The sequence below is a fragment of the Chiroxiphia lanceolata genome, chromosome 8 (genome assembly GCF_009829145.1).
Source record: "Chiroxiphia lanceolata isolate bChiLan1 chromosome 8, bChiLan1.pri, whole genome shotgun sequence".
NCBI classification, from domain to species: Eukaryota; Metazoa; Chordata; class Aves; order Passeriformes; family Pipridae; genus Chiroxiphia; species Chiroxiphia lanceolata.
The window spans coordinates 28,080,587-28,095,960 of record NC_045644.1 but is presented as its reverse complement, the minus strand read 5'-3'; the positions used below and the strand labels follow the sequence as shown (position 1 = coordinate 28,095,960).

The 15,374-nt window shown below is 45.6% G+C and overlaps 1 protein-coding gene across 5 annotated transcripts; it reads left to right on the top strand.

The window, feature by feature from the left end:
- The first annotated feature begins 2,498 nt into the window (after nucleotides 1–2,498).
- NCOA4 (nuclear receptor coactivator 4) lies at nucleotides 2,499–15,163 on the top strand. 5 transcript variants are annotated; one of them, XM_032695130.1, is made up of 11 exons: nucleotides 5,414–5,579; nucleotides 7,472–7,555; nucleotides 8,153–8,306; nucleotides 8,765–8,905; nucleotides 9,036–9,124; nucleotides 9,640–9,748; nucleotides 10,316–10,387; nucleotides 11,039–11,185; nucleotides 11,414–12,424; nucleotides 12,735–12,824; nucleotides 13,360–15,163. In XM_032695130.1, exons 3-11 carry the CDS (start codon nucleotides 8,166–8,168, stop codon nucleotides 13,363–13,365), a joined length of 1,806 nt encoding a protein of 601 aa, XP_032551021.1. In that variant the 5' UTR covers nucleotides 5,414–5,579; nucleotides 7,472–7,555; nucleotides 8,153–8,165; the 3' UTR covers nucleotides 13,366–15,163. The 5 variants fall into 5 exon arrangements, with proteins under 5 accessions (XP_032551022.1, XP_032551019.1, XP_032551021.1 ...); XM_032695131.1 differs by lacking the exons at nucleotides 5,414–5,579; nucleotides 7,472–7,555 and adding an exon at nucleotides 2,499–2,558; XM_032695128.1 differs by lacking the exons at nucleotides 5,414–5,579; nucleotides 7,472–7,555 and adding an exon at nucleotides 2,526–2,583.
- The last annotated feature ends 211 nt before the right edge of the window (nucleotides 15,164–15,374 follow it).

The window sequence follows — 15,374 nt, the reverse complement described above, 5'->3', positions numbered from 1 at the left end:
CTCAGCAGGGCAGACTGCTCCGAGCCGCTCCTCGGGCGGGCCGGCGGCTGCGGGGTCGGGCTGCGGCCACGGGCGGGATGAGCTCCGGGGGAAGGCTGGGGACGGATCTGGCGCTCAGCTGTGGGACTGAGTGCCAAGTCACAGCCTGCCTGGAAGGGGACCAAGGACAGACGTCAGCGAGGATACGTGGGAGGGAGGGCCGTGCTCCCGGGCTGGCAGGGACAAAGGGAAAACAGCTCCCTTCCAGCAACAGAGCTCGGAGGAAACTGGAGATTCCTCCGGGAGCTGTGTGAGGTTCCCTGACGCCTGCAATGGCGATTCTTCTAGAATTTCATAGTCCAGCTTGGGGCTGTTGCTGCTCCTGACAGGAGCAGCCGTCAGTTTGTTAGTCTGCCTTGGCATTTGGTTTCACCTCCAACTGTGCCGTTCTTGCTGTGCCACTGTCCCTGTGCTGCACTTTATCTCCCCTCCACGAGGCAGGGATGGACTGCTGAACTGCGTGGTAGCATTGCAGAACAGGGAAATTACATTATGGGGCATTAAACAGAGAAGTTAACACAGCTGATTCTCTTAAACTAAATTATTGCAGTAACTGAAAGAGGAACGGTCTAAACAGAAACCAGAAATATTATCTAAACACCATAAAAATTCCTCTAAAATCATCGAACCAGAGAACATTCTTCAAGTTCCTTGTGGTTTGGGTGGTGCACAGTAGTACAGTTTGGCAGGCCAAAGGACTGCAGGAAAAGCTTGCACTTCTCTATCAAGGATCCTGTTTCCTGGGGTTGTGGGGGGATGAATCTCTCCCTGCTCTTCATTTTCACACTGCAGCCAAGCAAAGAAGAACTTGGAGTGTGCAAAGGGGGTCACTGAGCACTTTTGCAGAATCAAGGAAAGATGGGCTTTACACTGCAGGACTACAGGCAGGATTCCCATTTGGCAAGAAATAGCACTGAATTTTGGGTAGAGGAGTGCATAACACAGTGTCATACACTTCTGATGGGAAAAGCTGCTGGCTTTTATTCTCATTAACTATTTCTGATGTGTATGTAGATCCCTTTTATGCATCCAAAATGCTTCTCTTCGTGCTCTGATTGGAAGATCACTGCCAACACAGTGCTGAGGAACTGCCCAGTACATCTCCATCTTCACTGCTGTTTGAACATAAGCAGATCATCTTGTTTATTTTCCCGTAAAACTGCAACTCTTACCCAACCCTTTGTCCCTATTTTAACAGACCACCAATTTGTCCTTTGCTCAGGCTAATATAATTTTAAATTTCTTTTTATGCTGATTATGCTGTGCAGCTTTGGGTAAAAAGGCACATCTGGTGTGGCACAGGATGTGGCTGAGGGAGGAACAGCATGTACTGCCATCAATGGTGGGAGGAAAGAGACCATTAAAATGTGCATATGGTTACTTGACATCCTTTAAGGGCAAGATGGAAGATGTATCCTAGGAAGGCATAACCTTAACCACAATGAATGCACAGAGTGTACCACGTGAAGCAGCTGTGGAGTGGTTCCACAAAAAGCACTCAAACCACCTGGATTATGGGATGGCCTTGGTGAAGCCCATGGAAGGCATGCCAGCAAACCACTTTGTCTGCTCTGCCTGCCTACCCAGGAGAGGCTGCTCTCTTTCCTCGGGCCAGTCTCACTGTGTAACTGGATGGTGTACACAACAGGTGTACGAGCACTGCTGGCTTTCCAAGGTCAGGCAAGGTTGGTATTATTTTTCCTCTCAAATCCAAATACACAGAGGAGGATTATATAACACATCCTGTGTCTCCTTCGTATTTAGACAAGGAAGCCAAATACCTGAAACACAGGTTCCTAGGGTTAACAGCACATCTGAGTCTGGGCATCTGACTTCCACTTTCTCTTAGGTCAGCACTAAATTACTTGTACTGGTAACCACGGGTAAGGTCCTGTTCAAAAGAACGGGCTCCTTGGTCCGTGCCCAGGGGAGGAAATGTGTGGGAAATGGTGACTCGGGTACCACATGCGCTCAGAGCCGCACAGACACTCAGATTTCCATCTGAAGCCCTTTCCAGTTGAAGCGTTTTCCTTTTGAAGCCCCCGTGCACTCTCTGTCGGGCTCTCAGCGCTGTGCAAACACCCGCCAAGACAGCGCTTGGCGATCGCGCTCTGGAGCACGGGCAGCACCAGTGCTCCCTGCCCGGGCGGTAGCTGGGTGCTTTTCCCAGCTGGCAGTACTGGGAAGCGTCCTGCTGTGCTTCACACTGGGAGGGAAAGGCAAACCCAAGAACTGTGCTGTGTGAGGCCAAACCAAGCCGCGCACCCTGGGAATTTCCCAGCGCCTACTAGAAAGACCCAGACCCATTCTGTCCTTGGGGGACCCGCCGTGCCGGGTGGATGCCATTCCCGGTGCTTTGGATGCCATTCCCGGTGTCCGTGCGGAGCAGCCCCGCTCTCGCTCCCCGCTGCCCCGCCGCCGCTCCGCCGGGCCGGCAGGGGGCGCTGGCGCGTAAGGGACCGGCGCTCTCGCGAGAGCACGCGGCGGTGTCGCGTGCCGGCGGAGGGCGGACGGCGCTGGTGAGGGAGCGGCGCGCGGGCCGCGGTGAGGGGCGGACGGGGGAGCGGGACGGGGGGGGTCCGTGCGGGATCCCGCCGGGAATCCCGAGGGGAATGCCGGGAGGGATCCAGTGGGGAATCCCGAGCGGGATCCCGTGTCGCGCAGCGGGAAGCGCGCGGTCGGGCCGGCCTGGCGCGGGCCGGTCGGTCGGGAAATGGGCGGAGGGCGGACGTGGAACACGAAAGACGCGGGGGTTTTGTGCTGGTCTCGCTTTCCCTTCGTGCCCCCGAGAGGGTGTGCTGCAGGCGCTCTTGAGGTCACTGCTTTCATCGCGAAGCCGAAATCTTTTGTGAGCGGCCGCGCTCCTGGGAGGTTACATAAGCAGCAGTGTCCCGAATGGTGGGGCTGCCCCGCGCCGGCGCTGGAAGTTTGTCAGACCTGTGTTGTTCGGTGCCTGGTAACTGGTGTGGGCCAGAGCTCCCAGAGGGGCTGCTGTGCATTCTTTCGGCTTTAAACTCGGTGTTCGTGGGTGACATTAACGGGAAAAGCTGAGAGAGCAACAAGGTTGCCCTCCTCGGGGGTTTGGGTGAGGTGTGCAGTCACGGCAGGGTTTTTCCCTGGCAGTCGTGTGAAAACCGCTGTTAACCACGCTGCAAATGCACAGCGTTGGAGGGATGGATGTGCAGAGAGCGTGGCAGTGCTATCTCTGAGGCCATATGCCTCAGGCAGAGCCAGGGATTTGTCACTTGTTTTCCAAGGGGTTTTAAATGCAAAAGCCTGGAAGACAGTTGTGTTGAAATGTGCAATCTCTGTTAAGATAACAGTTTGTCTTTCCCACTCTGGGACATATACTTTGGTATTGTCAGTAATTACAGCATAGAGATTTCAGGCCTTCGTTTTCAGATACTTTGTGATTTCACTTGTGTGCTGTGCATAAAACGTATATTTACAATAGATGGAATTAAATGGTGACCAGACTTCTTGTCTCAGCTGCACTGGTGACTTGTAACTCTACAGAGCCCGACTCTTGTGAGGGTGTCTGTACAAGTGCTTTGTGCAATGACTGTGCTCTTCTGGGGCTAAAACAGGCTGAAAAGGTGTTCAGGTCTGTGGCACAGATAATACACTGTGCAGGCAGGTAAAAACTAACTGAATTTTAGAAAATGTATTACCTGAAACTTTTATTACTATTCCTTAAGGTGTTAGTTTCACTTTCTCTCTTACTCAGAACTACCAGATTTTTTCCTTCATGTGGCTTGTAACTTATACAATAGGATGATATATACTTGTTTTGGGGGAAAATAATCCCCCCAGCAGGAGCTCCACACAGATCCTGACGTGTGATGCTGATGTTGTACTGTACAAAATGCTTGTTGTGCTTGGATCTAAATGGAAATTTCTGAGACTCAGCTCGTGTACTTATAGCACTTCACTCCCTGACCACAACTCCCACGTACCTAATTTGGGACAGTTACTTAAAAGGAACTACTGTTTTTTGGTGGGGTAAGAGTGAAATCCGTGGGGATTTCAGTTCAAACAATCCAGTGGGTTTAAAACCACATGAAGTCAGGTCAGACAGGGCTTTGGAGCAGCCTTGTCCAGCTGACTGGAAGAAATCATTCCACATTTATAAACAGAGCCTGTTTGATGTGAGGATTCATTCCCTTCAGAAGTTTTTCCCCAGTTCCTCTCTTTTTGAGGTGATTCCACACTCATTTGCAGTGGAAAACAATGCTCTTCCCAAGGGCAGCGGGGATGGTTGTGCTGAAAGTGAAAAGCTGGTAAAACCAGTTTCCTGCTGGCCTGTTTGCAGCCTGTGCAGGCAAGGCAGCATTGTCCCGTCCTCCTCTGCTCCCCCGCCACCAGATACTTAATTCAAAGCTAAATTTTTGTCCATCAGTTTCTGACCTACAAGTAAAGTAAAAGACAAATATGGGAAGTAACACCTCGGGGGTGGAGGGCAAGCAGCCAGGGAGGTTGCACAGAGCACCAGGAGAAGTAATACTGTGACCAGGATTTGGCTGCAGGGTCTTTGTGTTGACAACTCTACCAAGCCAAAAATCGTCCTGCAAGAACTGGTAGTTATTTTATGATTAGGAACAATAATATCACCTTCCTGCCTCATTCAGGCACTATTTTTGGTTTTGTGGCTATAATATTTTGACTGATTATGTACTGGCAAGTACATGTGTGTGGCCCATCCCTGGGAGTGTTCAAGGCCAGGCTGGATGGGGCGTTGAGCAACCTGGTTCAGTGAGAGGTGTCCGTGCCCACGGCAGAGGGGTTGGAACTGGATGATCTGCAAGGCCCTTTCCAACCCAGGCCGTTCTGTGTGCTTTCCTCGGCTGTGTGGAATTGTGGACGCAAGAGTAGATGTGACAATAACTGTGTGTGTGTGTGAGTGTCATTTTGGTCCTTCCAGGAGCTAACTGCACCCGAGCGATCTATTGTCCCTGTTTCTGGCAGTCCCAGGCGCGGTGCTGGGTGGGGAGCCTCGCTGCTGGGCTGTGCATGGCCGGGGCGGACGGGAGGTTGAACTGTGCAGGCCAGCAGCCCTTGAGCTTTGGGGGCTGCAGCGGAAAGACGCGCTGGGTTTGCTTTGTTGCGTTTCTTGTGTGGAGAAGTCACATTGCCGCACTCCCGAACTTGCAACAAACAGCGGGTTTGTTGCAAAACGTTGTGGTTTCGCGGTTTGAGCTGCCGGTGGGACGCTCGGAGGCCCTTGGTGTTGAGGCTGAGCGGAGCAGGGCCGGTGTGGGGTCCGACCCGGTCCCTCCCCGGCGCTGCAGACGTGCGGCTCGGGCGGGCGCGGTGCCCGGGCCGGGGCGGGGCACGGGCTGGGCCACCCCGATAAGGGCTCGGGGCCGGGGCGGGGCCCGTCCGCTCCAGCGAGCGGGGCTCTGGGGCGGAATCCGCAGCGGAGCAGTCGCGCGTGACCGCCCGAGAGCATTCCCGAGGCCGTGCCTCTGCGGAACGGGAGGCTGGGAATGGGAGCGGCGTGATAAACAGGACGCTGAGGGATTGCTTCCTGCGCTCGGAAAGTAAGTGCGAGCTCAGCTGGTGGGGGGTGTGCATCCCGTGAGTCACGTACCCCTGGAGGGGACCCCCGTGTGCTTGGAAACAGATGGCACGGAAATTGCCAAAAAAGGTGACTGTGTTGCAGCCGCGTATCCTCTTGCAGAAGTAATTGTGTTTTGTTACTGTTGAGCTGAAGTGTATGATCCCGGTAGTGTCGGAGCATGGGAACTGAAAACGGCTTTAACTCCCAGTGCAATTGGGGGGTAACTGGAAAACGAGGAAATAGATGGTTACCCCCGCTTAGTTTTGTTAGAGGCTTGTGGAAATTGAAAAGAAGGGTGGATTGGCTCTAATCCTCAACTGTCGTATGAGTTTTACTGCCTAATTTTTGACAAAGCATGAGAACAGCCATTTTAAGAGGAATTGGCTGGCTGGAGGAAGGCAGCATTCATTCTCTCTGTACACATTTTGGAGAGAGTCTCTTGCAATCAAATGAGAAAACAGAAAAGCAATAAACAGTAGTTTCAGAAATCATTAGAGAAGCATGTATAAGCTTCTTAATTTTGACTGAAGTTGCTAATGCAGAGTATGAAAAAGTAGCATTTCTTCAGGCACTGAGCCCAATTCCCTCATGTAAGTTCAGAAAACACATAAATGGTAACACAGCATTCTTTGGGCTTGGTATTTGTACATACAGAGCTTAAAATAATTTTCACAGAAGTTGTAAGTACATTATCTGCCATGTGAGCATATATGGCAGTTATATTTAGCCTTTCAGACTTTGACTGGGTTGTTATGTAAGAATATAATAAATGAAATAATAAACAATATGATTTTTTTTGTTGTTTACTTGTGAGTATAGGATAGCTTTTAATGTGTGTAATGCCCTTGTTTTCTTGGCTGGGTGTATCGCTGCCTTTGCATTAACATTTGTTAGATTACATCTGAGAACTAGGGCTCCCAGTTACATTTTCCTGTAGGTTGTACATGAGAGTTGACAAGCAAGATAAAGTCTAAGGACAGTTGTGAGGAGAAAGATTACCTTTTACTGAACATTGCTAGCATGGTGAAGATCTTGAAACCTTACAGAATTATATATTGCACCTGTGGATGTGCAAATACAGGGACAAAACCAGAATTTATAGTGCAGCATGGGGAATGATGTATTTTTGATTTCTGCACCCTGTCTAATTTGGTATAGAATAGCATAAGCTTAAAAAATACATTCAAGTTCACTTCTCCTGTAGTTGTGCTCTGCACTTCCTAGGAGATGAGATGTTATGGTGAGGATGGGACTGAGTTGTGTGCAGGGTCTTTGGGTAGCTCCTGTGCCTGCTCCATGTCTCATGTCTGGGGGCACGAGAAACGAGAAGCCCGTGGTGTTGAGGGAACCAAGGGAGATGCAGCCTCTGCTCCTGCCCCACAACAAACCTTGCTTTTTCTGTCAGCTTCCATGTGCAAGCCACTCCCAGCCCTCTGCTCTCTGAAACACACGTATCTATCTGGTGGGTCTTGGCTGTAGAAGGATTGTTGGGTTGCAGTTTGTATGACCATGGGGCTTGGAAAGTGCAGACTAAGTAGCTGCTCAGTAACACAAGCTCCATGGTCGTCTTATATTCAAAACACTCTTTTCAGTTCCCTCCAGAGGAGTGGTAAAATCTGTGACATTTTAGATGGGCATGTGTACACTTTAGTTAGTTCTGCTGGGAATTCCATAGCTGTCATTGCTGAGGACTTGTTTCAAATAGAACCTTTACTGTGAGTGTTTCATTAGTGCTTCAGGAATCCCGTGATTGGAATTGAGGAGAGTTGAAACTCTTCAGTAACGAAACACCCACCGTTTAGAAAAAATGCTTATAATGATCTTTCCCATTTTTTTAAAAAACCCATACTATCTTTTCCCCTTTACTTGCAGAATTCTTACCAGTCTGACTTCAGCAGAAATTTTGTGTCTGAGCCCCTTTTACTTGAGGCTGTGCTGAAGCTACAGTAACTTGAAGTAAGTTACTGCTGCTGTGACCAGGACAAAAATAATGGGGAGCTGCTCTAAATTTTGGCCTTTGCAGCTTAGTAAAGAGTGATCTGTGGAGCAATACTTGCGTGTTCAGTTCATGGAGCTGTATTGGAATTTTCTGATTTATGGGGGCCAGTTCATTTGGCTGCAGCTGAAAAAGGGGTGACTGAAACTTTTCCTGCCCCTGGCTGGGCCATTCTCCCCCAGCTCTGGCATTGCTGTGGAACCCTCCCCGAATCAGCCCCTCAGCTCTGGAGTTCTGCTGGCAAGACATAAAAGCCAGAGCAAGGTGACTGGCAGGGGAGGATTGCCTAAGCTTCTGTGGTTGAAGCTGTTGTTAAATATCTGTGGGTTTTCCTGCAGTTGTGCAAATTCCATGGGCCGAGGTGTTAGAGAGGCCATTGTTGCTCCTGGAGAAAGCTTTTTCTGTGTCTGGAAAACTTCCATCCATGCAGGGTCTTGAGGTTTTTTTGTTCACCTTTATAGTGAAGTAGAGCAGATGGCTCTTCATATGATGCCCTTCCTCTTCCATTAAAAGAGGAATAGAAACTATTAAGAAATTGTTTTTCCACTGTGTTTTAGGAACACTTCAAGAATGAGTCCACCACAAGATAGAAATAGAAATTCCTGCAGCAGTGAGACTCTGGCAAAGTGCTTTCAAGCAAAGAAGGACTTGGAAACAGCTATATCTGGAATTGTCAAAGCTGAACAGCAGATTAAGGAGAACTGGCGGGAGGTAATAATTTTTTAAATTATTTTTAAAAAATATTTTGATAACTAACATTACTATAATGACAGTTTGTTATTCCAGAGTACTTACTGTTGTCTTGATGATCTGAAATTTCCCTAGAGACTTGCAAGTATGTTGCTGTGTCATTTGGTCATGCTGTTGATAAATTCCTGTATTAAAAGCTTAGGCATGCAGAATTTCCTAAAGCTGTTGGTTGAAACATCAGAATAGAGAGATATTGCAAGTAACACTGTTCTTTTTTACTTCTCTGAAGGTAGCTTTGGAACTTTTACTAACTTGAGTTATGTGGCGCTGTGGATGACTGTGGTTAGTTTTTGAGAAATAAGTTGCTCCAGCAGTACTTGTCACCTGCCTGTGACAAACAGCATTTTGTCATCAGCGCAGCACATGTTTGTTGACCCTGTTTGGCAGATGTTCTAGAAGTGGTGGGTGTTGCCTTGCAGGTCAAAGCGAAGATCCACAGCCACATCAGCCGGCACCTGGAATGCCTGCGCAGCCGCGAGGTCTGGCTCTTCGAGCAGGTGGATCTCATCCAGCAGCTCAAGGAGGAGGCCTTGCAGCAGCAGGCACAGCAGCTCTACTGGGTAAGGCTTGGAAAGTGCCTTGTGGTCACGTGTTGCACTGGATTTTTGAGGAAATTTTGTCCTTGCAAGTATTTCCTCAGTTCTAATCCTAGAAGCCGAAACAATAACATGTGTTTTGTCTTCCATGCAGTATTTGGGACAGTTCAATTGCCTTATTCATCAGCTGGAACGCTCCTATAGCAATGAACTAGCAAACCAGATCTCAGTGTGCCTGGAGAGGTAAATATATTTTATTTATATTTTATCAACACAGTTGGTTTTATTTGGACTTACGAATTTAGTCTGATTTTTTTTTTTTTTTTTTAATTTTAATAGAGCTAATAATAGATCTCACTCACTATTACTACATTTTTAATGGTTCCTAGAAATAAGATACCTGAAGCAGTCTGAGATGATTCCTCTCATGTTTGTTTTTTTTTTTTTAATCTTAGATTGAAAAACAGGACTATAACAAGCAGGGAGGTACTCATTTGTGCAGATTATTTCAAATATTAGTTGATGATGGCAACTGAAGTAAGGAGATGAAACTTGTGTTTTACTGGCTATTTAATCTGTTCTGTGGTTTATGGATAGGCATCTCTTTCTTTTATGAAAGTAATATTTTTTTTTTACCTAATTAGTGCCAAGTCAGCTAGGAAGCCTTTGTATGAAATAATGGAGTGACTTCCAAAACAAGACAGAAGAAGAAAATTGTAATTTTTTTCCTTTCTGTAACTGTTGTCTTACTCTTTCAGACTGGAAGGTCTTACACTTAAACCAGAAGAGTCTTCCATCCTGAATTTTGAGGCTGACACCTCTTACCTTCGCCAGGCTATTACCTCATTTGGTTCAATTAAAACAATGGTAAGCACCAAGACTTCCCTGGGTTGGAATATTTGCCTCAAAAAGTAGTGTGATAAATTCCAAGCTTGAATGGAACCTGTGCACGAGTCATATGGTTTTAGCTGTATAATTAACTGATGCGTGTAGTTCTCAGTTTACTGAGTTTAGTTATCTGCTTATGTACGTGTTATTTTAATATATTTTGACAGAGGCTGAGGGAATGACTACTGTATTCTTACTCTATTTCACCAACTGGAAATTAATGTTACAGTTTTCTTTAGATAGTAATAGTTAAAATGTTCACTTAACTAATAGTTAAAATTATCACTTTCTGTGATACAAGTGTTTTGGGATTCTTATATAAGAAGCATATTTCCAGTATTACTGGAGAAAATGCTCTTAAAGGAAGTGAACTGAAGGGAGTATTTTTTAGTAAATCTTTCTCCATTCTGTTTGTAAATGTTGAGAACATGGTTACCCACAAAGCACTGACCAGTTGTAACTGCACTTTACTTCTGCTTTATTGTAGAATTCATCCTTGAAACTGGACAAAATGGAGTTTGAGATTAACTTTTACTTTTCTTTCAGCAAACCTCAGAGAGAGAGAATGCTTCTCCCTGGTTCCCGGGGCAGAACTGTGCCCTGATGAACTGTGAGCAGGTAAGATTAGAACCTGTGTCTGTGAGTGTTTAATTGCATTAAAGGGAAGAGGAGAACTCAAGCACGTTATGTGAGCTAGAGTAGCAACTTATGTTTGTTAAAGATGCTCGAGTAGTCAGTAACAGTGGCTGTGGTGAGCACCAGTGATCTGATGTTGTAGCTGCTCCAGGAACAGACATGCAAGAACATATTATGAAAGGATATGTGGGGGGTGACTGTCAGTCAGAATTTTTTGATTGAATGTTGCTTGATGTTGTCAGGTCAGGACTTGGAACTATCCAATTCCTTTTAATGCAGAAATTCATGGGGAAATGTTATGTTGGGCTCTGCACCGTGTCAGTGAAGGAGGGCAGCAAGTCAGTAATGGGAATTGAGGCCAGGAGCAGGGTGGTGGCTGGGTTACACATCTCAGAGCTCTGCGTTTTAGACTTTGTCGCTTCCCTTTCTTGTAATTTGCTCTCTGAAGAATCCGAGGTCACAAAACAATCAGTGCAGTGGCTTCAAGTCATACAGGCAACTGAAGATTTACTTTTTTTGTAATTAGAAGGGACTGGTTTTTCTTTTGGTGCAGAAATACTGATATATGTTGATGTTCACCATAGATTGCCTCAGCAATTAGACATTCTCATGACCAACAACATTGTTTCTCAGCAGAAGACACTGTGTGGCACAGTGAGTGCTTCCCTTGCAGACTGGCTACTGGGAAGCAGACCCGTGGCTGCTCACCAGGCTCCATATATTCCCAGCACCAATCTTGAGGAATGGGTTACACAAAAATGTGTGTCAGAGCCCAGCCAGGTAAGCTTTTTGTGCTTAACCTAGTTTTTAACAGAGGGGAAAACAGAGTATCTGATAGCAGGCAGAATATGGTGGGAATTAAACCTTCTGTAATTGTCTTTATTCTGCTTCATGTTCAGCTAATCCTTTGGCACTTACTGTCTGGATGCTCCAAGCTGTAACTATGCAAACAGTTACTGAACTTTGTCTTTTAGTCTTAATTGATGTATTTCAATGTGTCTTTACTAGGATTTGAATTCTTCCAAAGTTTGTTATTCTGAGCAAGCCTGGGGAAATCTGAAAGATTTGGAGAACTGGCTCCTGCAGAATCAGCAGTGTGATGTTGCTGGGAAGACAGACTCCCCTGGCCGCAAGGACTCCACCACTACTTCCAACTCATCCTTTTCCACTATTGAAAAGGTGGAGGAACTGGAATACCTTGGACAAGAAGAGATGGACCTTTCTGACTGGCTGATTACTACTGACACAGAAAATGGAAATACTACTTCAGATGAGAAGTGGAAGTGTGAGTTTAAACCTTTTAGGGAAGAATGCAATTTGAGTGATTGGCTCCTCAAGGCTGAAACATGTACCAGTTGTCGTGGCAGCCAGATCAAAAATGTGGAAATTGAGAACCTGGGAAATCTGAAGTGCCTGAATGAGCATCTTGATGGAAAGAAATCGCCCACTACATCTGCTGTAAATGCTTGGCTTCTCCAACATCCCCAGGCCCCCTTTAAAGTGGAAGATGTGTGCAAAGCTAATGAGCTGTGTGCCAGCTTTTCAGAATGTGTGTGTGATGAAAACTGTGGAAAAGAGGCTCTTTGTAAATGGCTTCTGAAGAAGGATTGGAAGGATAAAAATGGAGTTCCAGTCAGCCAGAAAGATACACCAGACCCTGAGTACGAGAAGAGCAAGTCTGCTGCCAGTACCTGGCTTAACCCCACACAGCAGCTCACAGGGGAGCCCGTGAGTGCGGAGAAAGCGGATTATTCGGCAGAGATCGCAGAACCCTTGAAAGTATTGCTGGAAAGGCCTCTGACGAGCTGGCTGGCCAAGGCTGAGCACAGAGCAGAAAGCGCAGAAGAAAAGGCGAGTCGGGAAAAAGCAGACAAGAGTTTCAAGAGTCCTTTCCTAGACCTCCTGGCTCCATTCCACCTCCCCTTGAATGTGAACAGTTGGGTGTTGAGTTCAAATGACCTGGAAAACGCAAACCCGCCTCCAGCGGAAGATAAGTGGCTTCTGCGCAAGAAAGCACAAGTGAGCATAAACTTGTTACTGCTCTGTCTTATGTGCTGGCTTTACTGTCTTTCTCTAATGACTTCTCTTCCAATTTCCTAGCTCTTCTGGGTAATACTGAGTGACAGTTTTAGGTTTCTTAGCTCTTTTAATATTTTCATGATTATTAGTAACTTAACACAAAACAATGTTATACTAAATGAAGACAGTATTAATCTCAAAGACTCAGAAGTCAGTTTTGGTTTTGTTTTTGAACACTTAGCAGAATTTGAAGAGAAATCAGAATGTATTTGTGTTTGGGGATCAGTAATTAAGGTGACTTCTCTTTCAGGACTTTGGCCTTCCTACAGTTTGTGACCTTTTTGCCTGTATGAAACTCAGTGGAGATAACGAAAAGTGGCTGTATCGATCTCCTTTACAGGTAGGATGCACAGAGTGTGTTAGAACAGCTGAGCCTAAACATGACTTGGGGGTACAGAACACGGACACTGGCAGCTAATGGTCATCTTCAGTTCTTTAAATGTAATGCTTAGCAGTGTTGTAATTTCCTCCCAATAGACCTTTTCAATAGCTTGGACCATTCTCCTTTGTCATTATTCCTCTTCTTTTGATAACAAGCCACAGAAGGAATGATTTATGCTCTTGTGTAAATCACTCAAATGATTGACACTTGGACTGGAACTAGAATGTGCAATTAACGTGTACATTTCCAGGCAGTAATATATTTACAACTGACATCACGTTTTTCCTTTCTGATAATAACTCTGTCATTGTTTTTGAAATTAATGAAAATAGTCCTTGGCAGGAGCACTTCAAACCCTAAAAGGCAAGATACTCATTCTAGGAGGAATTTTAGTATTATTTTTTCCCCCCCATGGTATCTTATACATGTTGTTTCTGCCAAAGTGTTGCCTTCTATTTATCAAAGAGAGTAACCCCATTTTAAATTTGTTTAGATGTGAAGAACTGGAAGTGTCGAATCATCCCCTTCCTGCCATCAGTCGCACACCGTGATGTGCAGTCACATCGTGACTGCAGCCAGCTGAGTTCTCGTGTTTTGTGTTCGGCCGTCTGCTTTTTCTTCTAAAATTATAACAAAAAGAAAGATTACTCGTATAACAGAGTTATGGTGCAGAAGATGCCTTTTTGTTATGATTAATTCTGAAATGTAAACCCACTGAGCATAAGCAATCTGATGCTATAGAGGTGTTGGCAAATTCCTGTCTGTTATGGGGATACAAGGATCTTCTTTCATGGGTTGTCACTTGAAGTATGTTGAAGCCAGTGCAAGTATAAAGCAAAATCTTCCTGGTGCTGTGAAACATCCACCTTTGGCAGTGACTTGAGAAGTGCTGCTGTTCCTTTCAGCTGCTACAACTTTGTCATGCATTGCATTCCAGCTTATGGGGATTGCAAGGTAACTTAGGCTGTATTTGGAAGCGATTTCTTTTATTGAGCAGTTGCCACCTTTGAAGGCTTCATTTGCATCTTGTATTGGTGCATCTCCCAGCTGCGTATGTGTAGTCCAGATTTTGAAAAGGACATAGATTTATGGGACCTGGCATGCAACAGGAGAATTGGTAACTTATTTTTAAATGAAAACTTTCCTTGCAAGTTTTTGAGCCGTTCAGAGAATATGGTAGGGTGTTGATTTTCATTCACCAAGAGATCAGATCCTACCGTTTCCCCAGCATTTAATAACTATTTGAATGTCACTGGAAAAGCTGTAAAATGGAATGTGTATGTTTCTGCTAGTTCTAGGTAATTCATAATGAGTTTTTATTGACTGAACCACTGCAAAGCAGGCATCTTAGCCATATAATATTTAAAGGTAATATTTGGGGAATTAGATGCCTTTCAGCAGATTGATGTTATGCTGTTTCATTGGGAAATACTAACTTGGCAAACTGTGTGGCTCCCACTGATGCAGTTTAAAGGTATTTAATCTGTGGATTTCCCTGTGATTATGCATGTGAAAGTGGGGTCCAGTAACTCACATCCTTATAGCTGTGGACATAATATGAGCAATACCTCTTCAGATATTTAGCAGTTTGAGCCCATAGGAAAGAATGCAAAGATGTTAGATGGAAATATGGATCATGAAAAACTGAAGTTTTGTAGTTTCTCGTGCAGTTTCTATTCACTTAACAAATTGCCCTTTATGAAAATAGCCTCCCCTTCTCCCCTTCTGCAGCCTGCCTGGGAATGGAAGTTGAGTTCTTCACAACCCTGTAGAAAAGAAATTATTATCAAGATCTGACCTTGGTACCACTTTGCAGTGTGAACACATTCCTGTCTGATCAAACCTGTGCATTTGTTTAAAAATAAGTTTTTAGTCTGAGAAGGGGACACTGCACATCTGAAACCAGACCCTGAAAGGGCTTAACATCAGCAAACCACTTGAGGCTTTTGTACTTTCATAGCCAGGGCTTTCTGCTGGAGGCAGAAAGATGTTTTGGAAGTCCACTGTCCCTTTCAAATGTGTCCTTGTTGCTGTATGGGAGGACTGCACTGTGACTACTCCAGTAATAGCCTGATGTGATTAGCAGTTGAATTTTATGAAGGTGATTGATGTGCAGCCCACCTCTTCTAATGGATTCCTTGTAGTTGTCATTGTGTGCTACTTTGTCAGTTCATTATGGGCCTTTAAAACTTGGGAGGTATGTATTCCTTTACTTACTCAACTGACTTGTTGTCACTAATTGATATTTATGTAAAACATTGATTAGTCTTTTCCATTAAAAAATAATTGCAACCAAAGGGTGTGTTATGTCTCCTTTGCAAGATGGTTAACAAAAAGTGCTGTGGCACAGGTCCTGGTTGGCCTCTGCCTGGGAGCTGCTGCAGTTGTGCTTTCATCCTCAGATGAGATTCATGTGCTTTAGGTCATTTCACCACTGCCTGGAGCTGCATGGAGCTCCACCGGGAAAGGGGGAAACCCTGGGACAGAGTACACAGCCAGTGGGGAACT